Here is a 27,036-nt window from a genome sequence, read left to right as displayed (position 1 = left end):
CGTAGCCATCTCTTCTGCCATTTGTTCAGGCTTCCTCTTTCCAATCAGAATTTATAATTTAATTTGTAAACTGAAATTAGGTGGAGGTAATCGTGCTAGTATTGGGCTGAGCTGCTGAGGAAAGTGTGTATTTGGTAGCCTGAAAACCTGTCCTCAGGTTAACACTGTACTTTTGAGCATGGCTTCAGCTTGTGTACTTGAGAACTTCTGTCATTAGCCCTGAGACTCCAGCAATAACAATTACTGATATTTCCATAACCTTACGTTCTGGAATGATGTGCTCTGTCATCATCCAAATCTCATTTCAGAGCAGAGGTTGTATGAAAGGCACAGCTATGACAAATTAGCTCCGTAATTTAGCTTTACTGAGATTAAGTGTAATAAACCCATATGGTTTAATTTTGGACAGCAGTTCTATATAGTGTGTTTGAGCTAATATTTACAGCTATTTATAGAGAATAGCAAGTATGCAAGAGAGCAAGGGCAGAGCAGAACAGATGAGCACGCTGAGTTTATGTAACTCTCTAAATGCTTGTGCTAGGAGGAAAAGCAGCTAATGATTGCATATTGTTATTGAAAGAAACAAATAAAAGGGAATAGATTATTATCCAGTAAACTTCTAGTTAACTTACTGGGGCTCTCTAGATGCAATAGATTGATGTGTACTAAGGACTGCTAAATACCTGATTTAATACTAATTAACACACTGATCATTAATTGGACCTTGACTTTCTCCCCTTGGCTGCCATGAAGCTTTCTCTCATAACAGCAGTAGTGATACTGTTTAATGTATGGGCTCATTATGTGTGCCCATCATTTTGAGTGCCTTAAAATTACCTTTCTTTACTGATGCATTTGGAATAAAGGCTCCAAAATCAACAGGACTTTCCTAAAAGTGCTGAAACTCATCTTGAGTCCACTCTTCCCTTAACTTTATTTGCTACCTAGTGTGATTAAGATGCAAGAAAATGCTAATGGGCTTTGAAAACCAGCCTAAGTTCTGTACTTAAACTGCAGAAAAAATTGGCTGTGTTCTGTGTAGCAGAGATGTGTCTTGGTTGTACTGGTTTTTGATCATTCTGTGTTCATGCTCCTTTCCATAAGGGTCTTTTGTTTTGGTTTTTTTTTTTTTCCTTGAAGCCTGGTTTAAATTTCAAAGTTATTTTCTAAGTTCTTCTTACCCTGAGCATTATGCTTCCTGAGTTGACTGCAGACTCGGAAGCACCAGCAGCCTTCCCAGTAACAAACACGGTTCTTTTAAACCCAGATACAGCTCGGTGTTTTCTCACAGGGCAACGGGCCCTTGAGTAATGTCTCCTCTGCTTGTGTTCAGAAGCTTGTGCTGGTATGTTTAGGCCTTTTCTGTGCTAATAAATGAAGTTAAAGCCAAGTCCCTGTTTGAACCTTGGTGAGACTGGTGTCAGTGCCCTGTGTCCAAGGCCAGTTGGAATAGTGTGAGATTTACTTTCTACAAACAGAGCCCCCAGACTTAAGAATCTCTGAGTTACCTCGTGGATGAGAAACATTGAAATATGTTGTGTAACTGTGTGATGTTATCTTCTCTGTGCTGCCAGGGATGAGGGGAGATTCTTGCTTCTTTGGAATGCGGGGCCTTGGCCAGTATGGCTGCATCCCAGAGGATGGAGGACAGTTCCTACTCTACTCTATCAATGGAGACAACGGCCTGAAGAGATGTTTTGCAGAGGAAGATTTTCATGAAATAATTGATTTCAACGATCTCCCAAATTCTCTCTTCGCCTGTAATGTTCACCAGTCCGTGTTTGAGGATGAGGACAGTAAGGTACAGTGTCTGTTTCCAAATTTTCCCTGTAAGAGAAACCTATGCTTTATATCTGTTTATTGCTGTCAGTGAAACAGTTTTGTCTACTTCATGCAAAGAAACTTGATCACAAATATGACTTCTTTCTAAGGTGACAGCAGCATTCTGCTTTGACATTTATTTCAAGACCTTAAAAGCCTTTTTGTCAGCTGAGGTCAACAAAAAATATTTTTCTTTTGTTGAGATTTATAGAATACTGAAATGGAGGTTTGTGTCTTCATGGCAACCTTGGCTGCAGGGATGCTGGGAATAGCAAAGTCAAACAAGTGATGGCTGCTCCTGCTTGCTGATCACAGATCACTGAGATGGGAGGCTGCCTTTCTGTGTTTTCTCACAGAATTAGAGAATCCTTAGGTTGGCAAAGACCTTTAAGATTGTGTTCAACTATTAGCCCAGCACTGCCAAGTCACACTGAACTGTGTCCCCAAGTGCCACATGTACACATCTTTTAAACCCCTCCAGGGCTGGTGACTCAACCCCTTCTCTGGGCAGCCTATTCCAATGCTTGACAACCCTTTTGGTGGATAATTTTTTCCTAATATCCCAGCTAAACCTCCCCTGGCATGCCTTGAGACCTTTTCCTTATGTCTTATTGATCGCTGATTTGGATAAGAGACCACCACCTGCCTCACTCCAACCTCCCTTCATGTACTTGTAGAAAAGAGAGATAAAGTCTGGCGTGTTTTAAGTTATCTGTAATACTGTGTTCTCACTGTCATTCACTTCAGATTTTCTAGATAAAAACACATGAGAAACTTCATGAAAATATTTTGAACTCTGCAATTAATCTAAAACAGTGTTGAGAACAACATGGTCTTAATAATAATAATAAAAAATCAACTCTTGTAGGATGCATTCAGTTCCTGTTTCTTAGTCTAGTATTATTTCTGACTGAGACTTCAGGAATATAAAACTGATAGCTTGGGGCTTTATTGTCTGATGAAATGAGTCTGAGCTAATTGATATAGGCACATCTCAAGCTACCTGAGTGTCCTATTCAGAATTTTCAATTCAGAAACAATCTGGGAGTGGCACAGTGGGTTTTGCCTGAAACTGTCTGAGGTTTAGATAAAACTACAAAATCACTGGGCCCAGAGCTGGTCAGAATGGACAAAGACTTTTCAGCGGGGGGATTTCCAGATAAAAGAGAAATAAAACAAGATTTCTAAAGATACAGGCTCCCTGTTAAAGGTACTGAAAGTGATGTCTGGTGAGGCTGTACAAGAGGAATTATTTGGGTTTAATTTTTTAGGCATTTTTGTCTTTTGTAATAATGTCTTGAGTATGTTTGAGTAATAGAGATTAGTGCTGCAATATGAGCTTTAAAATGGGCATTTATATATTACAAAGTCTACATTCTAAATTGTAATTTTGAAGAACAGTTTTCCCTATTTTATTGAACAGGCCTCCCGCTAATAAGCATCTCGCATTTACATTCTGCCGTTTTCCAGAATTTTCTCACCATCTGGTAATGAACTTGGCTAAAGTTGAAGGGGTCTGAAAGTCCAGTTTTAAAGGGAGAAAACAGAAGCCCACCTGGAAGTAGAGAGTCTCTCTCTTTACCCTGCAGAGATTCTATCCCCACTTGCTCCTGAGCTTTTCCTTTTGAGAGCTGCATTCTGGTATTTAGCTGATGGCTTAGTTAGAAAATGGAATGGGTGATTATGTAAGTATGTGGGATAGCAATCCCCAAAGACTTGCAGGACTTAAGGATGTATCTTAAGAATAGCAGCTGGGTTGTGGAGGTGGATGTTCTGTGCCACGTGTGGGTCTGTAAATGCCCTGTGCCTGCTGTGGGTTGGAGCTCTGTTTGCTGGTAAGTGGTTACTTCTCTAAGTCTCTATTTAACAAGATGGGATTACCTTCAGATTTCTCATTAAATCCAAGAACCTGGGGAGTTGATGATGGTTTTTATTATTCCTGTAGAACATGTTCTTGTGTTCCCAGTTGATTAATATCCATAATCCTTTCTATTAATAACTGTTGCTGCAAGATAAGAGCACACATGAATTCAAAATAAAAATATTGTCAAGTTGCTAAGCTAAATTTTAAAATCTCACATGATCACTATTCATAAATGGTGCTAACAATCATATCTTCAATTATATATTGACCCAAAGTATATGTAATGGTACACTAAGCTTCTAAAAAGTATGTACTACAGTAATGCTTATATCTAAAATTGTTTCATTGTGGTGTTCATTCTGCAGAAAGTAAAGCTTTTTGTAATGTGTTTTTGACTTTTACTCTTGACCTTCACTTGCAGGAGTAAAGTGAATGTATGATTGGAAGTTACAATTTAGCTAGTAAAGGAAGCCAGGGAAGCCCTTCATTGTAAATGGCTTGTTTGATTTGGTGTGGAAAGTTCTGGGTGGCTTTAGCATGGAACAGTATTAAAGTTACCTTATCAGTTCTAAAGTTGCATTATCTGAGGTGTCCAAGGGGCTAAAATGTCAAGTTTAAACTTCTTACACACGAATATCTAGAGCAATACACTCACTAAAGACAGGTTTTAATTGGGAGGCAGTTAACTCCTTTGTATCAGACACAGGGTGAATTCCAGATTGTTCTGGAATGTGGACTGGCAGCAGCTACTGGCAGCACGTACACCTGTGCTGGGGATAAGCTGATTTGGTTTGTTCTGTGTCAGAAATACCCTTTCACCAGTGCTGTGTGTCTGCAGTCCCTCTTAGAAGGGATTCAGTCTCCTGTCAAAAGCAATGATGGCACCTGCAGGGAGCCTGAGTTTGGATGTTCATTCTCTGAAGGTGAGGAATTCTGGCAGCTGAAGGCCGTGCCCTTTTCAGGGAAAGACACAGGCTTGTGTTTTCTCCTGGCTGGCACCCTGAGGTCTCACTATCCTGAGCCTGAAGAGTTGTGAACTCTGGGATCTGAGGATGAGTTTGCCATCAGGCTTCAAGGAAGCTGCTTGGAACTGACTGCCCTGAAACACTGAAGAAAAGGGGAATATAGATTAAAATGCTACCTACAACTGATCTTACTTCAGTAAGAGAGCATCTGGTCAAAAAATATTTCCCTACCTTCCAGGCTGTGTTCCTGGAAAGAAATGTGTGCTTGGATCAGGAGAATGCCCCAGATAACTGGGTTGATACTATGGGCATTTAAGGATTTGTGCAGGATGTTTTAGCAGCTTCAGAAGGACAGCAGCTTCCTATAGCTGAGGGGAGGTGGCTTTGCTTATCTCCACTCCCATTATGGACAGCCTGCACCTTCCAATGGAAAATGAAATTGTACCCTCTTTACAGTGTGCTCGAAATACAGAGCTTTTTAGTTCCTAAAATCCAGCAAAGGTGTGGAGAAGATTATCCAACAGGATAATCTGTTGCTAAGCTGGGATCACATTTGGTTGTGCCTCTGTCACTGTCCTGTGTTCTGATCATTTGTTTTGGCATAAAGCTGTTAATGGTAGGGACAGATTAATTTGGTATTTTGGAGTGTACAGCACCGACTTGGTTGGGTCATGGAAGACTTACTGTAAAGAAGCAAAAAATAAAATTATGCCTTAACCCTGGGTTTTGTCACATTGATGGGAGTATTTATGTGTGAGCAAGATATGGCAAAATTGAGACTTTCTTTTGGCTGGTAGTGTGACTGAATGGGAGGTGCTGCTCCTTTTAGCTTTCCTGATAAAGCAAGTGTGTTGGTGAGCCAAAGGCCATGACTCTGATAACTCCTGAGGGTGGGCATTCGAGTGTTTCAGCAATTAATTGCTACCCATAGCCCTTAAACTCTGGCTGGTAACTCTTTTGTTGTGGTTTTGTTACGCATGTATCACTGTTTTGTAAAACCAACCTTTCTGTTCTGTGACTCGAACTTCCTTCAGGCTGGGGCTGGTAAACACACTGTCAAAGTGAAGCATCTTTGTCTCCTACAATGGTTTCTTCAGATGCTGTAGTGCCTCAGGAGACACTTACACAAAGCTAATAATATTCATTATTAGAATATGTTTTCATGAGGGAAGGATGTGTTTCCTCAAGCATTTCCTTTAGAAAGCATGCTCCTTTTTTTACCATTCTTTTGGCTCAAATTGGAAGGAGCACCGATTTAAACTTGATGGTTTTATTTCAGATAAAGAATGGTTAATCAATTTCTGAGCATTTTAGTTATGGTGAAGCTGCCTAGGCAGTGATAGCCAAAGTCCACCTAGTGCTTTTTCTTGCCAGTGTAATCTAAGCCAATAGGAGATACTATTGTTATTTCTGCTTGAGAAAATACTGATCAAATGTTTCCAGTTCTGGAATTTCCAGCATGAGGAAGATGTAGACATACTGGAGCGGGGTCACAGAGATGAAGGGATGGGAGCCTGCCTGCTCTGAAGAAAGGAGCTGTGCCTGTTGAGCTGGAGAAGGCTCAGGTGGATCTGAGCAGTGTGTGTGAACCCCTGAAGACAGGGTGCAAACAAGGCTGATCCAGACTCTTTTCAGTGGTGCCAAGTGCCAGGAGCAGAGGCCATGGGCATCAACTGAAACGCAGGAGGTTCCCTCTGAGCATCAGGAAACACTTTTTACTGTGGCAGTGATATCACAGGGTGCCCAGGGAGGTGGTGCAGTCTCTCTCCGTGGAAATACTCCAAGCTGTCTGGACATGGTGCTGGGTAACTGAGCTCAAGCTGACCCTGCTTGAGCCAGGGGTGTGTTGGAAAGTTTGACCTCCAGAGGTCCTTTCCAACCTCCTCCAGTCTGTGATTCTGTGAACATTTCTTGAAGTATATACTAATTCTTCTGATACAGAGGGCCAGTGTGGGAATGCAGGAGTGGGGAGTGAAGGTGATTAAAAATTCATCTTCTGAACCATGAGCTTAATGGAGGTGGGGTGGGGCAGGAAGGAGAAAAGTCAAACTAACAAGCCAATGGAAGAGATAATCCTATTTTAATAGAAGGACTTTACTATGAAAACAATTACTATTTTTATGAGGAATTCTTTCAATTACAACTTTATTTACATATATTGGATGATTGCTTGCTCTTACTGCAGAAGCCTCTGTTAGACTTCCTCTGACTTTTTATTTTTGAAGATGTATTATTGAACTTGGATTCTGAAAAATATTTAAGGTTCCCTCAGGTGGGTGCTGAAATATTTGTCCAAGGCTGATGCTTTAAGAGCTCTTTGTAGCCTTACTTGTGAAGGCTTTTTTTCCCTTTGTACTTGCATTCAGATTTCTCAACAAAGCCCATTTTCATACTGCTATTTTTATTTTTAAGGTTCAGTGAAAGACACTGGACTGCTTACTGGTGTGTTGTGTTGTCTTTAACTTTTATGTGTTAATTCTGGAACTGAAACTTTCTGCTGATGCTTTGACTGAAGCAGATAATTGAAATGTGTCTGTTCAGTGCTCCTTTTAAACAAAGTGGAGCCAGTGTGTCTGCTGCCATGTGTGAAATGTTTCTTCAGTTCCCTTTTCCTACAGGCTAATTCAAGATGATGCTCTGGGAGTCTCTAGGCAGGATGTGTGTCTGCAGGGGAAGGAAAATCTGTTCCTTTTGACTTGAGTTTTAAGCATCTAGATTGTGAAGTCAGAATCGCTTTGTTCGTATTACGTCACTGAAGCCTCTAGGTGTTGAGTCATCATTATATTTAGAGGGTGGCACACTTCTTTTTAGTCTAATATTAGTATTCAAGCCTGGACCCAGTGGAAGGTCACCCTAGCAAAGATGAAGTCAGGCTCCAAGGCTGGAAAGGAATGTAGGCTTCACTTTGCCTTCCTGGTACACTTGCTGTTGCTTTGTTTTACTTTCAGTTTTTCTACCTTTTAAGGTTGTTGGTGGTTGATATGATAACAGTATCAGAAGCTGCTGCTTGAAGCAGACTGTGCCTCATGCTGTGGAATCTGCCTCCTTTTTGTCCTGCTTTATAAATGGGATGAGTGTTATTCTCTGTCATTCTGTGAAAATTGAAGTGTTTCTTTACTATGCTCTGTCTGTGCATCTAATAAAATGAAAATACAGAGAGCTTGCAAAGAGTGGCTGCAGGAGCAGTGTCCTTCATGAATCACAGCTGCCCCCTGGGAATCCTATTTTGCACTTTTCCCTGGGTGCTTGTTTGCAGACAGCCAAGCACTGCTTTTTTTGTATGCACTTTTGGAAGCACTAAAATAAAGCTTTAGGAGGCTGTTCTTGCTTTAAGAAATATGCACTCTGAAGTTCATTTTCTACTGCATTTTTTTTCTGTAACTAATTTCAAACATTTTTCCTATGAACCATCTCTGAGCAATACAGTGTTTTGTCTGAAAACACCTGTGATCTTCCATGCTCTGCATCTGATATTCCCTCTGACTGCTGGAGTGGTAAGCCTGATTTTTTCAGCCTCATGATGCACATTCTCTCTACAGCTGAAAGAAGCTGTTGATATTTAGCCTTTAAATGGCCTTAAACCAAAAGGAGGATAGGTTGACATTAGATATTAAGAAGAAATTCTTTACAGTGAGAGTGACGAGGCCCTGGCACAGGTTGCTGAGAGATGTGAATGCCCCATCCTGGAAGTGTTCAAGGTCAGCTTGGTTGGAGCTTGGAGCAGCCTGGTCTAGTGGAAGGTGTCCCTGCCCATGGCAGGGACTGGAACTAGATCATCTTTGTAGATCCCTTCCAACTCAAACTATTCTACGATTCTGCATTTGTTATTCATAAACCTCCCTTTTACCCAATGGTGTAGCTGCTGGACCTTGTAATCCAGCTCTGCCTTGGCACATGGAATGGGATGTGGTGTCACAGATCCTCCCTGTAGCTGTTGTTCCTGTGCTTTATTCACGGGTCAGGTGTGAGTTCTGTTGAGGAGCTCCAATAAGAAAAGCAGTGACTTCATGAAGTTGGGTGTACTGTAGCATGTGAACTCTCTAAACATGACTGGCAGTAAGATCCACAAAGCATCTCAGTGTCTGGAACTCCTTAGGTCTCAAGCCACAGTAACCATAAGGAGCTGAGGTTTTACTGGAGAAAGGGAAGTAGGGAAGTTCACCTTCACTGACATTTGGGATCTGTTGAGTATTCGTTGTGGTTCAGAGGCAGAAAATGAGTTAATTTTGATTGGTGTGTTTTGCATATTCAGAATGTCAATGCATATTTATAAGGAGATGATTTAAGGCTGTTCTTGTAGCTCTTAACAAGACAACTTGCATTTATGTATGTATACAGGATCTGATGGTAATTTCCTCTGAGGTGATCTGCAGAATTTCCAAAGGAGCTGTAAGGAGTTGTCAGTGTAGTTTAGGCATTCCTTCCATCTTCTCTTGGGTTGTTCTGGAGATGATGCTGTTAGCATGCAGGAATTACCCAGCTCTGAAAATTCCTCAATTGCACCAATATTCTGCTCTGAAAATGTGGTTTGGCGTTTTTGTGGTGCTGCTGGTGTTGTTTTCTTTTTAAACAAAGAAACTCAACTAACCAAAAAGTTAGTAACAAGTATTTCTGGGTCTGAAAGGCCACTATCTGTCATGTGGGTGCTGTCTAATAATTGTTACAGTACTTGAGGTTGTTTTCCCATCCATGCACAGTGTTCTTGGTAGCACAAATGCCCCTGTTTCGATGGGAGAACGTGCCTGGCAAAAGACCAACTGGGTTAAAGGTAGGCCTGTATTCCTTGCAGCTGAAATCTGAAGTAGTGCTTCAAAGCATTTAACTATACTAGTTGTTTGTAAATTACAAAAATAACCTGATTAATGTTCTTTCCAGAACACACAAGACAGCAGTTACTTTCTGCTTTTTAAATTTGGAAACGTACTTTTTTCCTTAAGAGCAACTATGGAAAAATTCTTCCAGTGTTGGCTTTCTGTGCCTGTGTTCTACTCTGCAGTCTAAAGGGAATGTGTTATCTCAAACCAGGATGGGTGGGAAATCTTTCCTGGGAAAGGACCATTCAGGGTATTTCCTTTTTTTATTTTCTTACCAGTTCTACTAAAATACAGAGTTTTGAATAATGAAACGTTTTAACAAAGGCATTAGTAAATCCATGCCAAGGTTTATGAGGGCCTTCTGTTATGACATGAGTAAACAGGCTCTGGGAGCCACAGGGAATTGCAAAGTCTTGTGTGTAAGTCAGTAAAAAATCATCCTCTTAATTACTCCTTTCTCCAGCACAGTGGTCACTGTAGGATTAACTGTTGGTAGGTCTGATTTAGATATTCCTAAACACTGTACAAATTTAGGTTAAGATTCCACTTGGCAGTTGTCTGTCTCCTGTAATAGGTTGAACTAAATTCCTGGACTCAAATGCCTTTTGATCTTTGAGGAAGTTGTATCTGGCCTGGAACACTGAGGCTGGTGTGGCTTTCCTCTGAACTCCACCAGGGTTAGCTGGAACGGGGCTTCAGCCAGGGACTTCTGCTGATGGAGTTTTGGTGTTGGTAGAGTTTTCCTTCTGATTATCCTTCTTGAAAATACTGGAGTTTGACTGCGTGGGCACAGAGTATTGAGCCTTTCTTCTCCAGGATGATAGCAGGATATATTGTTTTCTGGGATGATAAGATTTGTTGTAACTGGTGATGCTTGCTATTCTTGGCCAGTGTTACTCCTGTTTGGGTTTTTTTCCTTGTCTGGCAATACAAGTCATGGCATGTTTTTATAAAGCAATAAAAGCCAAGATGATAAGACAGCAGGTCACACTTGGAATAAAGCACAGCCCTCTGCAGGAACTTCCTTGGGCCTCATTGAAACTGATGCTGGCACACTGCATATTAAAGGAAGAAGTTTAAAGGAAGAAGTCAACCCTTCTGGTATCTGCTGACATGAGCAAGAGCTACAGCTCCCAAAGGGAAAAGCTGCCTTTATGTGATTTATAGAAGAGTCTTTGGTTTGTTCCACTAAGTAGTTCTTATCAGCAAATATCTGCTAATAATCAAACACAGTTTTGGCCTTCTCCCTCCAACAAACTGTCACTCTGAAGTCAACAAAATTCCTGTTTTTCTAGCTGATAGTAATCAAAAAGTGCAGTAAAGCCATTCTAATGTGGTTAGGGCAACAGCTGTTCTTTATTTTAATAGCATCAGAGGTCCTAATCCAACCACAAGTTCTGATATCAGTTTTCTGGCCCAAGGAAAAGGCTGTTAAATGAAGGTCAGCCTTCATTAGCAGTGCACGAAAACACTGTGTTTACAGAAGCAACCTTATAGTTTAATCACCTTTAAAACAGTAAATATGCAACTGTAATTTCCATTTATTTAAGGGAATTTCTCAAATATTTAATACGAAATATGTGTTAACACTGTGCAAGAGTTAAATGCAATTAATAAATTAATGGTTAATGGAGGTGGATAAAAAATACTGCTTGGAGAGGAATATTGTCTTAGAAAATGAGGGATATGGGGAGGTGGTGTGAGAAAATACAGGGTGGAGAAGGGAGAGATGGCAGCTTTAAGATTGTGGCATTTATTAAGAATCTGCAACAGATTTGAGCACAAAGGTGAGATCATAGTTGATCAAGGTGATACAAATTATCCATTACTTCTGTGCATTTGAAAACATGTTTTTTTCTGTGCCAGATGAATTCCTGATTCTTGTCCAGCTGATGGAAATTTTAGCATTTGCTGCAGTAGTGCAAAGATTTCTCCATGCTTTTGTTCTCAGGTCCAATCCCAGGGCAAGAAGATCTGCTGATACCATTCCACCAGTGAGGATTTTGCTCGAGTTCTCAGTCTCCTGTGTAGTGTGTGTGAATGGTCTTTTTAAAATTGTCTTGGTTTAATGTGATTTCTTTTAGGTTGTTTTCTTCTAATTCAATTGTGTTTTGTGGACACTCTACCCTGCTTAAGTTACATAACTTTTGTACTGGGCTTTGAAACTTAATCCAGAAGCAGAGGCATTGCAGATACGGTAGATGTAATGTGTTTGTCTCAGAGGGATAAGAGAAGCCTTCCATATGATAGGGACTAATGAGCTGGAAGTTAAGGTGACAGTAAAATGGGAAAAAAAAATTACAGTATCTCTGGCAAGAGAGTAATGAAAGCAACTCTTGCACTGCAGCGGGGTGGACTAAAATCTGTGTGTATTGGATTTACCTGGCCCTGTGGTGAGTTAAAAAAGCATGAAGACATTGTAAGACTGCAGTATACAGAATTTGTAAATGTTCAGTTTAATTTCACTGGAACCAGCACTGGGGAGAAATCTGATGGTTTCTTCCCCGTGTTTCCAGTGTGTGGCTGCCTTACAAGGGAAGACCAAGCTGGAAACTTCAGAAGATGCTGAGGAAATGAGGTACCAGTCCTGAATGAGGGGGGGAGATGTCCCCTGTGTTAAGACCTCCATATCAGACTGGCATGTACCATGGGCTGACTTAAAAAAGCCATGATAAAGTCAAGAAACCCATGTTTCTTCCATTTTTATTCTTTGTTACTCTTTTGGGTGCTGATTATTTTTTCTACTTCTAAGCTTTTGGTGATTTTTTTTCTTTTTCCTTTTTTGGGGGGGGGTTTGTTTTGTTTTTTGTTAAACAGCTGGATTTTGTTGTATCTCTGACTGAAAGCAAAGTTAGTTCATGCAGGCTGAAATACCAGAAGTCTTGAAGAGAAGGGAATGGCTATTTCACATGGCTGAGGTTGTGTTGCATTGAGCCACAGGGCCATCTGAATCAGCCTTCTGCCAGTTTGGGGACTGGAGTTATTTTTACATGGTTTTCTTTGAGTTCCTGGGACAGGGCCATGTACAGACTGAGAGCACTGACATAGCTCAGAGGCTGCCTCCTGTGTGATATCAAACATTTTTAATGCACGTCAACAAGTTGGCACTGCTTGCTTTCACTTTTTTGTCTTTGCAAAGCTTCTGTGTGGATTCTCCCAGGAATGTTTCCTTAACAAGCAGAGACCCAATTTGGGATATATAATATTAGATGCTTAAATGAGAAACCTCTGGACTCATTCAGTTCTTACATACTGGTGATCCTGTTCCTCTAAATAAACGTGCAGGGCTGCTTCAAACTCTCTGACTTGAGGGATTTGGTCACAGACACTTCCAAATTCCTTTAAAGTCTGCTGCTGCCAACAGGAACTGTGGAAATATATCACTGAATGCTGTTATGTTGTCCTTCCTTTCCGTGTCCTTCTGGAAATCCCTTTATCTTTTGCATCTTTAACTACTAATCTTCCTTTCAGGTATTTCTTTACCTGGTGTCCATTCTACCTGCTGTGTGCTCTGTGATGCAGCTGCTTCTGTGATTGCTCTTCACAGTTAAGAGGGAGAAACAGCCCAAATGGTATAGAAGTGTTTCTTAGGAATATAATCTGTCTTCCTGTTTTTATATTCCAATTTCAAATTGTTTAAATGAAAAAGCTTATATCTTTTAATAAGTATTTCCCAAAGAAATTTTGTTGTCTTAATCACTCTTACAGTTCTGAATGGAAGTTTTTCTGACTCCCTGCTGGTTTTTGACCTATATATAGCAGATACAGTTTGTCCTGTGCATGTATTTAGATTTTGTGAATTTTTTTAGTGGAGCTGTCATGTAGTGAAGCACAGTTCTGATTATCTATTCAGAACCCTGCTGCATCCTAGTCTTTCTGTTGATCTAAAATGTATGATGTGATTGATGCTGTGTGGCGACAACACAAGCAACTGCTTAAAATAGCTGGGCCCAGCTACGTGTCTGTATTCCATGTGTTTACTTCAGGCCTAAGAATTAAATACTTATCTGATATTAGTCAGTCTTGAAACAGAGAGAGATGGATGTACACCTTATCAGTAGCTTGAGGGAAGATGAGATTTTTTCCATGTCTTCTATTCCCAGCACAACCCTGTATTTTTCCAGCCTGTTCTTTCTCCATCTAACAGGAGGAAGAAGAAAAAAAAGTGTCGCACAGATTTGCATTTGGTATGAGAATTAGTTTTGTGTAAAACCCAACTACTTTCTAGTGGTATAACTGAAGGGGAGAAGGGGTTATGGAGTTTGAACAAGAACAATAACAGGCACTGGATTTTCAGAAAATTCTTTATAAGGTGAAAATCATGTGAAGACAGTGACATTTTTAGAATTTTAGGTGATTTATGTACTGCAAATATGCAGTATAGAGTTTCTGGGTAGTCCAGTCTCCTTGAAATATTTAGTAGCTGTCTTGCTTTTTCTTCCACATTGGCAGTTAATGCCCTCCCTACCTTATTTTAGTATTGAGGCTCTTCAGCTACCCTTTATCCACATTCTTGTAGCACAAGGACTGCTGCTAGCCCCAGACCTAAAAACATGAGTTGTGTCAGTATTGTGATACTGATTTTTAAGAGAATTTTTGGTTCTTTTCAAAACTTCTGGCTTTTGACCTAAGTTGCCACCTGTATGTTGTTTTTTTTCTTTTTTTTATTTTTTGAGGTTGTATCTTAGGTGTGTGTTTGGCAAGGCGAAAGGGAGTATTGGCAGCTGGCATCGTTGCACAGAAACTGATGTAAACTGGGGTAAAAACATTGATACTGTGGAGTTTGAGATTAAAATTATGAAAGTGAAAAGCACCATTCCACTTCTTTCTGATGTCTCCTTGCATCTGAATATCATGGAGCAAGTCACCTTGGTAGTGAAAGTGAACTTAATTCACACACTCTTAGACCATTTACAGGATGTAAGGGAAAATCCTGGCTGGTACAGAAAGAAATCCCAGGTTTTTGTGAATAACCCAGCCCATGTGTGTGAACTAAGGGCCATCAGGGTGTGTGTGCTCTGGTTCGTTGGTGCCATCTGCTGACTCGTCCCTGCACCACACAGCACTTGCTGTTGGAAGAGGGAAAAATAATATATGCTAAGGAATGTAGTTTTAAATACCCCACCACTAGAATATTAAATTCAAAATGCACTTTTTAATCCTTACTGGTTTTGTGGAGTTAGAACAACAGTGTTCACCCTGGATGTGTTTCAGTTTCATTTCAGCCCTGCAAAATAGTTTTACAGAGGAATTATTATTACTATCAGATTTCTTTTGCAGTGTTTTTTCCTGTGGTGGAACTAGATCTTAATTGCCTCATTTAATTGTGGCTCAGCGCCTGAACTCAGCTTCTAGCATTTTAACTTCAACATTTTTGAAGTCTTTCCTCATTCCATGCATTTATTCCATCTATGGTATCCTGTATATAGCTAGGAAGTCAGACTGAAATAATTTCTGTGTTGTGCTTGCTTGGAAACTTGGTAAAATAGGTTCTGTTGTCCTTTGCAACCATACCAGCAGCACTACCAGGTAAAGTGGTGTAAATAGGTGATTACACCTGATTTAGTAACAAAGCTGAGAGGAGAGGCAAAATGGAGAACAGTTTAGCTAGATCCTAGAGTAGATTAGAGCCCACTGATTGAATTGGTTTTAAAGGCAACTTCTCTTCTGACTTTGCTTGTCATAGTTTTCTTTAAAACCTAAAATAGATTTATTGCTTTGAGTCACTTAACTGAATGTTGGTGAGTGTCTACTGAGAAGGAATTCAATCCTAATAAATATGACATATGTAATGCTGTTGTCATGGGCTGCTGTAAATCAAATCTTGTTGTGGCAAGGGCTCCATAACTATAATGTGAGATTCCAGCTAATCCTCAGTCATGGAGCAGCTTTGCTCTCCATGCTGTGGAGAGGAAGCATAACCAAATGATTATTGTCTATTTAGGACTTGGGACCCAAATTGTGTACAGGTTTATCTTTCCTGACAAGGACACCATTACAATTCCACCTACTGTAGCTGGATTTTGTTGGGATAAATGCAATCACAGAGTCATTAAGGTTGGGAAAAACCTCTGGGATCATGGAGTCCAACCATTAACCCAGCACTGCCATGGGCACCACTGATCCATGTCCCCAAATGCCACATCCACCTTCCTTTTGAGCCCTTCCAGAGAAGGTGATTCTACCAATTCCCTGGGCAGCCTGTTCCAATGCCTGGCAAGCCTTCCAGTGAAGAAACGTTTCCTAATATCCAATCCAAACCTTTCCTGGAGCAACTTGAGGCCATTTTCATTCATCCTTTTGCTTCTTACCCGGGAGAAGAGACCACCTGAATACAGCCTCCTGTCAGGCACAGAGCAAATATCCAGGCAATTGTACAGGGCAAATGTATCCCAGGAATGATTTAAGGCACTTAAGCCTGGCTGTTACAGGGAGCCCCTCATAATTTTTTGTTTGTTTTTAGTAAAGGAGGAGAAGTATTGTTGCATTAGGTAGATTAAAATCTGATCCCTGTTTATGCGTATTTATTGTCTTATTTGGCAAAACCCTACTGAAGTATATAGGATTACTTGAAAGCAAGGTAATGCATATGATGGATAAATTTTCATCCTGGTTTAGATGAATGGGACCAGCTGAAATATGTAGTAGTAAATTATTTAAATACATTTACAGTGTTTTTTGAGCTAAGTGAGAAGATTGAGTACTTGTGCTTTTCATAGCACAGCCTTGCTGAGGAGACTGTTTTTGGTAAAAATAACTTGATAAAAAGCTCTACTTTTAACTTTGAATCTTCTAATTTAAGAATATATCGCTTGTGCCTTCTCCTCTTGACTGTTAAGGGGCGGGGAGAAGTCTTTGGTATTCTCATCTTTGTGGGGGAGGTGGAATGTCCTCCAGATATGCACAGAAATACTTAGCAGAGCTAATTGGTGCCTAATGGGTACAGTCACTGTCTAATGTGAAAAGGTAGTTAATGAATGGACTGAAGAGAATGCTTCCTGAAATATTTGAATACATCAGTAGTTTTAAATGCATAAAACATAAGGAAAAATATAATTTTTAAGTCTTGCGAACAGGACTGATCTCTTTGATGTGGTTATTGGTTATCTTAAGTGTGTTAGGACTGTGATGCTTGTTAGTTTGGCACCTAATATAATGTCCTAGACTCTAGAGGAATAAGCACAACTGAAATGAATAATGTAACACTAGAGATGCCAGGAACAGTTTTTTTAGGTAGATATGACTCATGTCCCTCTAATACCTTAAGTAATCTTGGTGATACCATGTCATTTATGTAACTTGGACTTTTCAATTAATCCTAAGCCAGAACATTTAATTATGAACTTCCTGCTCTAAGGTAATAACTAAAAGCGTTTTTGCTGTGTGTAGAAAAAAATTAGCATAATATATTTGCATGAACTGAGTGTGATTATTACTTTTTTCTGTATTTTGAATATGTAAGAGCAGGTATTAAACCTTCCTACCAGTTGAAATTTTTTTGCTGTTTGTTTTTCTGTGTTGCATGTGCATATGCACCTAGTGTGTGTAAGCCTTCAGGAAAATAATTCTGATATGGAAGCTCACTGTGATTTTCTTGGACTAGTAGAACGGCCAGGTAATTTTAAGAACAGCAGTAGGAAGTCTGCTTGCCAGATTTCAAACAAACGTGTTACTGGAGCAGTTTAAGCAACTCAGACTGGGCACAAGAAATTTTTTAGGTTGAGACACAACTCATCACTGTAAGAGTTACTGTTTTATTTGCAAAGCAGTTTTCTCAAACTGCAATTCAACCCTGTGTACATCTTATTTCTCTTGGCAGTGGTGGAAGATCCTATAGGCCAACTAGGTAAGGATAGGTTTATATGCTCAGAAGTCATTGTGATGAATTATATTGTAATTGAAAGTTTGAGTAAATGCAGTGAGGTATTTAAAATGTGCTTATAGTGATATTTAAGTGGCATTCAAGGAGGAGTTGACAGAGATTTGTCAGACAAGAGAGAGACTCTTCTCTAAGCTCTTGGCAATATGAAGTACATTGTATTATTTGACTTTGAATTTAACTTCTCTCTCTACTTCAGGTTTTTTGAGTCTACAAGTAAGCAGATCTCCCTGCTTTTCCTTATGTACATTATAATTAAAAACCTGTAATGAGGAGGTCTGAAACCAACACACTCCTTTTTGAGTCTGAGAATGGTAACATGTCCCTGAGTAGAATGGGAAGTATTTTATTTGGTGCATCTATGTGTCAGGCTAAGGTAAGCTTTTTCCTCACTGGGAGTGTTCATTCCCCAAATTACTATTGCTGTCCTGAGCAATTCAGTTCCTGCATTGTGCCTTCGCAGGATCACAGAGACATGGGTTGGAAGGGATCTCTGGAGGCCATCTGGTCCAGCCTCTGCCTCCAAGTTTAGTTGCCAACACTTGTTGAGGTCAACTCTGACTTTTTTTCATCAGCTCTTGAAAACTTCTGTGTTACTCCACAGCCTCTCTGTGGAGATGACATCTGTATTATCCTTCAAGTGAATTTTTTTTCAGCACATTTGCAATTTGCTTTGTTGCCCTAAGTGTTTAGGAAGATGCAGAAGAGCAGTCTGTGCCCTGACACTGACCCTTGTGATATTCACCTGTTATTTTTTGTCAAATGGATGTTGAGCACTTTATAATTAGTGTTCCAGCCTGTCAGTTCAGCAAGTTCTCAACTCATTTTAACAGTCTGGTCATGCAGCCCATATTTCCTCAACTCACAAATGAGATCGTTGGGTCAGGATTTAGATGTCAGTCTTAGTGAAGACTCTTAAAAGTGCTTAAGAAACAGGTGATATTTGCATAATATTTGAATGCTTAGTATTAGTGTATTATTTTTCCTGTCTGTTTGGTTTTTTTTGGTTTTTTTGGTTTTTTTTTTTAATGTCTGAGAGTGATTTACAGAGCTCAGTTTGCCTTCTATGAGCTACTGGACCCTGAAACCTGAGCTGCTGAACAGCCAGAGAGATGTTGTTTCTTCCTTGGAAGCAGCTGAGCCCTGGGAAAAGCTGGCTTCCAGAGCAGGAAATAGCAGGGGAGGAGAAAGGTGAAGAGGAAGAAACCTGCAGTGTAACAGTTCTGGTAAGACTGAAGCACAAACTGCAGAGGGACTTCCCAGGGAATCAGAGAACACGTTGAGTTTCCTGCAGTGCAGGAAGCCACTTTATTGCTAGATGGAGAGCCCCCCACAGGGTAGCCCTTCTATCTCTAAGGATGCAGCAGACAGGGGTAAATTTGCTTCCAGCTGTGTTTTATTTCTATTTTCTCACCGTGAGCCTTCTGTATTTTAACACGTTAAGACTCCAGTCTTCAGTCACAGGTAACTCATCGTGCGCTACGTCAGCAGGAGCAGAGCCAGCAGCTGAAGGAGGTGATTTATTTTAGTTACTGGTGAAGCAGCATATGGGACAGCGTGTCCTGTGTTGGGCTTCTGCACACAAATAAAAGGTGTAGACAAGGTGCAGAGGGGGTCTGAAGGGTAGCATATAATGAGGACAGCCTGTATGTGGGGCTGGATTTGTTCAGCCTAAAGGAGAAGAATAGGACACTGGAGGGACCTAATTGTCCTCTGCCACCAAGTGTGCATGGACAAGAGACAGCCAGGCTTTTCTTGCACATGCACCATGAAAGGAGAGAAGGCAGCAAATAAACCCCGTCAGAATTTCCCACCTCAAAACTTACAAGGGTAAGCACTGAATCAAGCTGCTAAAGGAGGCTGAAGAACCTCCATCCTTGAGAGATTTTCTTGGAAGTTGACTGAACAGGGCCCTGAGCAATATGATTTGATCTTGAAGCTCTCTGTGCCTTGCGTAGGAGGTTGTACCAGATGACCTCCAGAGATCTCTTCCAAGGTAGATTATTCTGCTGGCCTATAAAATACATGTTCCTATGGCAGTTTATTGGAGTATCCTGGAAAGTAATGTGGATTTAGGTACATGTCTGCTTTTTTGTTCTTCGACTTTTGAAGGTTGTTCAGCAAAGTCAGTCATTTCTTTGTGCTGTGTTTCTCTTAGGGTTTTGTAAAGCATTTAATCCTTCCATGTGAAGACTGACACTTACTGAAGAAAACTGATTTCACTGAGTCTGGTGTCAGCCTTTTTCATGTCTGATTGGCAAATGTAGAGTTTCCTTACGTATAACCTGCTGTAGATGGAGTGTGGGTGGTTGCAGGCATGTTAAAATCCTACTTTTATTTGGACATATTCCTGGCCCTTCTGTGCATTGTTGTTACTACAAATTAGAAGTTTTCATATTAGTGTTCCTTCCTGCATGACTGGGAAGAAGTGGAAATTAGATCAACATTCTGACACCAACCTTATATTTCTTGCATTGATTAAATTTAATTTTTTTTCCACATAGTGGCCAAATACCCTGTGCTGAAGTTCTTTCTTTCTGACAACCTCTGCTAAAGGAAGCTGTCTCTGGGCTGAGATCTTGCTAGAGTGGGTTTGTTGTATTTGTGTGTGGATGTGGTATTTCAGACTACTTTTTAGCCTAGTTTGTGTTCTCTGGACTGAGAATGCCTGGAATGCCTCTTCCACTTCAGTTTTGTTCCAAGAAATCCAATTTGCCCACTCAGCCTGAGCAGCGGTGTGGAACAAAGTGTGATAGGTGAGGGTTGTCAGGAAGTTTGCTTCAAAAGCACAATCCTGGTCTGAACTAAATGCAAATATAGTTGCACCTATAAAATACTGTTGTGTGTGTGAAATGTATGGTAGTTGAGATTTTTCTTACCTGCTAATGGAGACTTAAAATTTATTCCTGGGGCCATATATAGCATGAGCCTACATCACGTAAACTCAAACATTTTAAAAGAAAAATACATTTTTGATAACGAGTGATTACTACATTACCATGGATTGTATTCTGATCTTTTACACGTCTGTATTGTGAAGCTACTGAACAACAATCTCTGGTTGTGCTAGGGTGTGCTTAGCTGAATTGCAGATGTGGAGAGAGAGAATAAAGAGCTCAGGGAACAGAGGGGCAAATAATGGAAAAAATGTTAAATGTAGGGTTTGGTTCATTCCTTAAATTATAGTGTGAAATGTTAAATATGTGGAAAGTCATGCCTGATGAACCTAATGATGGTCTGTGCTGAAGTGATGACCTCAGTGGGTGAGGGCAGAGCAGTAGATACTCTTTATCCTGATTTTAGGTATCTTGGCACTGCCCCTGTACCATCCCCTTGCACAAACTACTGAAGTAGGTACTAGATGAGTACACAGTGAGGAGGTGTAGTGGGTCTAGTGCTGGCCAAACACCAGTGCACCCACTTGAATTATTTACTCATTTTCTGCCGCAGGATAAGGATTAGGAGGAGAGCAAAGCAGGCTCAAAACTTTAAAGGATATAAAGAAAAGTCTATTAACAGACCTAAAAGAAAAATAATAAATCAGAATAAACCTTCAGAACACTTCTCTTCCCCTGAACTCTTCTTCCTTTCCTCTCTGATAACATAAAGAGACAAAATTTGGTATTTTCAGTCAGTTTACCATTTCTAAAATCATCTTTCTTAAGTTCATTTAGGGAGAGGAGTCTCCCTTACCATGCCATGGAGACTTTTCCACAAGAAACTGCCCTCTTGTGGTTTTAATTTTCACAAATAGCAGCCACCTGGAAATCTGCAGTTGTGAAGTCTCTCCCATGCTTTGGTAGTCTTTCCGCAGCTACAACCATGGGTCATCTCAGCTTATTGGGGTGCAGCTTTAAGGATGAACTGTTCTAGTATGGAAACAAGTTCTTTTATCTCCGGGAACAGAGGTTTTCTTCTTCTGTCCCTGGGGCAAGGTTTCTCATCTCTCTCAGTTCAGGCTTCTCATTGGATCACAGCTACTTCAACATCTGCTTGCTTCAACACTGCCTCTGCTCACGGCTGTAGTTAGAGCACTGCATCCCCCCAGTATGTTCCGTGAGTTACAGGGAAAAAATGTCTGATGCATCAATTCTGTCTTCACCATAGCCTTACAAGAGAATCTCAGCCCAAGACTAAGGCATCTCCTCGTTCTTCTCCCATCTGGGATTTGACTCCTTTTTCACTGACCTTGGTGTCTCCATGTTTTCTCTATGTGTCTTCACCCTTTCCATTTCTCTTACTTGAGAGAAAAGCAGGAAGGAAGAGAGTTTTTCCTGGGGTTCGTTTGTCTTTAAATGTGATTTCACAGAGGCGTATTCAGCTCTCTTAAGTGATTTAACACGGTGTCAAGATTCAAAACTAGCCAGCTGATTGGTTCTGTCAGGTCCAAAGGAAGATGCCAAGGTCCTTGCAGGGAATCGCTTCCGTAGCTCGTGGATTTTTTTTCCTTAACTAAAAACTAAACTATGTTAAACCACAACAGGAGGATTGAAAAGTGGCTCAGCTGCTGAGATAAAAGGGTTGAGGTCAGCAGCACAAAGTCCAGCTGGAGGTCAGACATTGGTGGTGCACCCCTAGGGTTGCTGCTACGGCCAGGGCTGTGCATGAGCTTCTCCTGTAGGAGAGTGAATAAGCTGAATCCAGACTCTTCTCAGTGTTGTTCAGTGAAAAAAAATACACTGGACACAAACTGAAAAAATGGAAAATTAATTTAAACATTAAAAAAAATTACAATAAAGCCATCTTTTTATGGTAAGGTGATCAAGTGTTAGCACAGTTTGCCTAGACAGACTGTGAACTCAGTCTTTGGAAATATTAGAATCCTGACTGGGCATGACCCTGAGTAACCTGCTCTGGTTTGACCCTGCAAAGAGCAGGGTGTTGGACTAAATGATCTCCAGACTTGCCCTTCAGCTGCAGCTATTCCCTGATTCTTACTCATCTGCCTTCCCTTATAAAAAAGTCACAACTTCATGCAACACATTCCTATAAAAGCTCTTTATAAAGCAGAATTTTCTTGGTACAGTCAGGAGTGTTGATGTGCTGGTATCAGACTACTCCTGTCATTGCAGACCACTTAACTCAAAATGATCAATTGCTCATACTGATTTAGCACTCCTTAGAATCATTTTATCACAGACTTTATTACACAAATTTGGGCACTTTGTTGACTGGCACTTGTTGAAGTTTTTACCCAAATTAAAATCAAACTCTGTGGAAGTAAAATAGCTCCTAGTATGTTCTTAGTTTAGGTTATAACAAGCTCCTGTTAGATCTGGGTTTGAGACTGCATTTTAATGATAGACATAACCCACTGTTGTTTGTGCTTCGTTGGCTCTTTTGGTAGGAATCTTCTTTAAGTTGTCCTGGATCATTGCTTTTTTTCTCTGACTTGAGCCATCAGTATAAAAGCTGGAGTTGATTCAGCTTCCCGATTCTTACCTGATTGCTTACATCCAGCTGGCCTGGTTTAGTGTTCGCTTACGTGTGCTTTGCTGGCAATGCAAAGACTTGAATGACTTCAACCGAACGCTTGTTCCTTTTCTGATGCCTTTTTTGTTCTTTTATGCTGAGTGTGTCGCAAACACCTCTGCCCTGGTTCCAGGTGGCAGGCCCAGACAATCAATCTAAGTTTTATCTGTGCTCAGCAAACTTCAAGAACTGTTCTTTCCCTGATTCTGTGGCTGCAGCAATGTGTTTGACCAGCAGAGCCTCTGAGCTGAGCTGACCACACGCTTGAGTGTCACGACTCCCACACTTTCTCCCAGGCTATTTCATTATTCAGCATCGTTGTTAAGCATCTTCCCTGTGAATCACTGTGCCCTTGATTCTGATGTATTGGAAGATGTAAAATGGTGTGAGATAGGAATGTGCTCAGGATTCTTTTTTCCCCTCTCCAACGCAATCGCTCTTACGTATTCATGCTGCTGTTTTACATTTCCGTTTCAAATTTATCACCTTCTTTGCTCTGCATTTATTCCCTCCCACACTTAAAAATCCTTCAAATCACTCCTCTCTTTTTCTTTCCCACAGCAGTGCCAATCATCCTGTCCTGTTAACATTCCCACAGACATCTTGGAGCTTGTTCTTCAATCACAGGAGTTATTCACTTCCTATGCCACAATCATTTCTCTCTCTCTCTCTCTCTCTTTGAATTGTGCTGAGGTGTTGTGAAGTGACATAATCACTTGTCTTTCTTTACCTGGAAGTATTCTCCTCCTAAAACCTAGGAATGCAGTGGCTTTTTCCAAATGCTAGTTATGTATTCTTATCTGGGTTGGTGGTCCTGGTCAGCTTTTGGTCCCAATCTTGATCTTTCGTGCTTTGAAGACTTTGAGCCATCAGCGGATTTGTGAGTGCTGACCTGTTCATGAGTTGTCATGGGTCACGTGTGGGTTGTCATGAATATGACAGATGAAATTGCTGCTAAAAATACAATTCAATAGGAGATGTTCACAACCTTCCCATGGATTGGTGCTTCTGCTGCTGGCACTGAAGGGAGTGTTCTCCTCTTCTGCACTTCATTCTGCACTAATCCTGCCTTGTCTGCATTAGCAATTTTCCGTTTGAGATTATTTATTATATGTGATCCCCCATTCATTTATCTGAGATAAACCATACTAGACAAAAATCTATTAAAAATTCTCTTCAAAAAAGAATCCAACTTTAAACTTCTGCTGCTTTGTTTTAGCTTTCAGGTGTATGGATTGCAATGATCTCTTTCAAAACACCCTCCCAACGTCTGTTGAATTTGCGCAGGCTTGTGCTTACCTACCACATGCCTGTATTTAAGAAAGCTGTGTTCATGTTTGTCCAGTCATGGGATTTTATGAGTTGGTGACACAGCCCCAGGCTGATGAAATTTAAGGTTGTCCTAACCCCCTGCTTTTGATTTGAGGTGAAAGTTTCAGATGTTTTTTATTAGAATTTGTAAACAATGCAATAAAGCAAGAAAGCACCCAAATAGTGAGATCTCAGAATTATTTAAGAGACAAGGTTAAATGGCTAGAAAACTTTATTCTGCAAGAACAGTATGTAGAGGGAACACAGGCGTCTCTTTTTCTAGTTCAGCTGCTCTGAGTGGTTTTCCAGATTGCAGCAGATTCTGTACATTGATAAATGGAGGTCTGAGATAGTGGAAAGAAAGAAGCTTGGGTTTGCTTCTCTGTTATCTGCCATTTTGAAGACTGAAATCTCTGTCTGGGATCTGTTTGTTCTTTTCCTTTGAATTTAAAACTGCATGGACTTCAGGCCACTTTTATTTACGTAAGTTCTGCAGTGTTCTGTTACTTAACAAATCCTTGTTGTAAATACCAATGACTCTGGCTTCCCATTCACCAGAGGAAGTAATACTTCAATTCCAGACAAAGCAAATTCTGTACAACTGAATTCTCCCTCATTATTACATGTAAAGAGTTATGGACAGAAAATTATTGCATATTAAAAAAATATTCTATTAGTTGCAGCATGCAGCTGTCCTGTGGATTATACAATCACTTATACAATCAATGAGAATAATGACTTTTAAACAATAGAAAAAATACCTCTGGGTTATTTTTCTGCCTTTTAAAATTTTGCTTTGAAAAAATATTCCTTCCATCACCTTTTCCTCTGGAAGTACTGCTAAAATAATTCTTAACCTGTAATTCTGCCTACATTTTAGGGGCAGAGGAACTTCTGTTAGTTTTGAGCATTAGGCTTGTTTGCATAAATGTTTACTTCAGAAATTTGTATAGTAGTAAATAATCCAGCAAAAATAATTATTTTGTGTTTACCCTGATAAATGGAAGCATTTAATTAGCAAATTGAAATACAGCAGTTGTAACTGGGGAATGGCTCAAAGGCATTAGAGGAAAAGTCAAAGATGCGGGCCATTAAAATTTAAATAATTTTTTTCTAGACACAAATTGATGTTTAAAAAATCCTAGCAGTGCCTTGAAGATTCTTCGTGGCATGATTTTGTATTGGTAACTACTCTGTCTTCCAGAAAAGCTTTTGTAATCTGTACTTTCAAAATGCCCCATCCCTGGAAATAGCCAAGGTCAGGTTCGACAGATTGCTCATTGCAGGGGGGTTGGAGAAGATGACCTTTAAAGGTCCCTTCTATGATCCTGTGATATTTAGTAGCTTTTGAACATTTATTTTACAGCTTTGTAACTAACTGTATGTGTAAGTGGATATTAATATAGAAACCTGTCTGTTATCCACCTTTCCTTTACAGAAACAAGGCAGCAAGTTGGGACTGTCTTCAGGGATGCCAGAATATGTGTCTTTATCAGTGAGTGTGGTTTCAGTCCCCGTGGGTTTGTGTTGCTGCCAGGGTGGGCTCAGTGTAAGCCCCTGTGGCTGCACAGTGTCCTTGGTTGTGACCACTGCGCTGCCTTGGCTCGTAGCCTTGGCAGACTGATGGGAGTCTTCTGGTGCTTAGCAAGGGGCTTTTTATGTGCAAATTTTATATATTATGTCCATCACTGCAGTGAATGTGATTTCTTGAAGGCTTCAGTGGGCTTCTCTTAGTACCTACCATCTAACATAGCAGACTCCCCTGAGACAATCTGCAACTTGATACAGGAATTGTTTTATTGGGAAATTGGTTATTTTTAAAATATGATCACTGTACATGGCCTGGTGTGTGTTCCTTCAGAAATTTGGCTGCCTTGTTGATGTATGTAAAATACTTTGTAAATGGCAGCCAGGCATTGCCATCACATTTTAAGATTTACAAGGACATTGACAGAACTGAAAACAGTAGCTCTTTCAGTTGCTCTGTCCAAAAGAGAAGACATTATTTTCTTTGTTCAAGTTGTAATTCAGTTACCTTCAAGGAATGTTTCTTGGTCCATGACTGTCTTCAGTTTGCCTCCATGTGTCCCAGAAACAAAGACAAGCTTGAGACACACTGAGATTTGTTCCTAGTCTAGATTCCTGCATCAGCTGCAGGGCTTATCCTTGCCATGAGAAGGGGTTGCTATCACTGGATATCATCCACTGTTAGAACTCTCTTTAGCACTCTTTTAAGTGCTAATTTAAAGAGTTGTGACCTCCCTGTGTTGCACACGTTTTGGAGCATGAATTCTTCTTGTTCAGCTCGATGAAACCAGGGCCATGGAATGAAACAAAGCAGTTCCAAGTGATCCTTTGAGAGAGCAGGTGGTACAGCCAAGGTGCCTCTTGCTGTGTGTTGTAAAATCTGAGCCTAAATTTATCTCTGTGGCCTGAGAAAATTGTAGCATAGTTGGTGGGATCTCAAATGAACCGAAGTAGGATTTTGCTTGTCCATCTCAAGTTGAAGGATGAATATGAAGTTCTGACTGTAAAATCTCTCAGTTTATGACTAAAATGCATAGATACTACTTTAAAAATTCATAATAAATTGCAAATTTATACTTAAATCTTTTTTGTCTTTTTAACAATGAGGAAGCAATCAACTTTCTATAGCAAGCTATGCTTGCTGCAAGGAAAAAGAAAGTGTTGAAACAAATTCATATTTTATGGTAAACATTAGTATGGAACACCTCACATCAGAAGGCACAAGGTGGAGAGGACTGGAGTTTTTTAGTCAGAGACTTTTTCCCCCTTAACTGAGATACTCTGCACTGTATAAAAAATGAGGCTATTGGATTAACTCTTTCATGGTTGAAATTTTTGAGTGCTTCAGTGCCGGAACTGTCCATTCATAGCTTATTTGCATTG

At 40.3% G+C, this 27,036-nt stretch overlaps 1 protein-coding gene across 1 annotated transcript in view; it reads left to right on the top strand.

The window, feature by feature from the left end:
* Positions 1-27,036, top strand: part of RCAN2 (regulator of calcineurin 2) — an 83,501-nt gene that overhangs the window by 6,197 nt on the left and 50,268 nt on the right. The window contains exon 2 of the mRNA XM_038132215.1: positions 1,575-1,801. Within this exon, the coding sequence (XP_037988143.1) occupies positions 1,577-1,801 (225 nt within the window). The 5' untranslated portion in view covers positions 1,575-1,576. The remainder of the gene's footprint in view (positions 1-1,574; positions 1,802-27,036) is intronic.

The sequence above is a fragment of the Motacilla alba genome, chromosome 3, assembly GCF_015832195.1.
Source record: "Motacilla alba alba isolate MOTALB_02 chromosome 3, Motacilla_alba_V1.0_pri, whole genome shotgun sequence".
NCBI lineage: Eukaryota > Metazoa > Chordata > Aves > Passeriformes > Motacillidae > Motacilla > Motacilla alba.
Note: the sequence above shows the minus strand (reverse complement) of the source record. Positions and strands in the feature narration are given on the sequence as shown.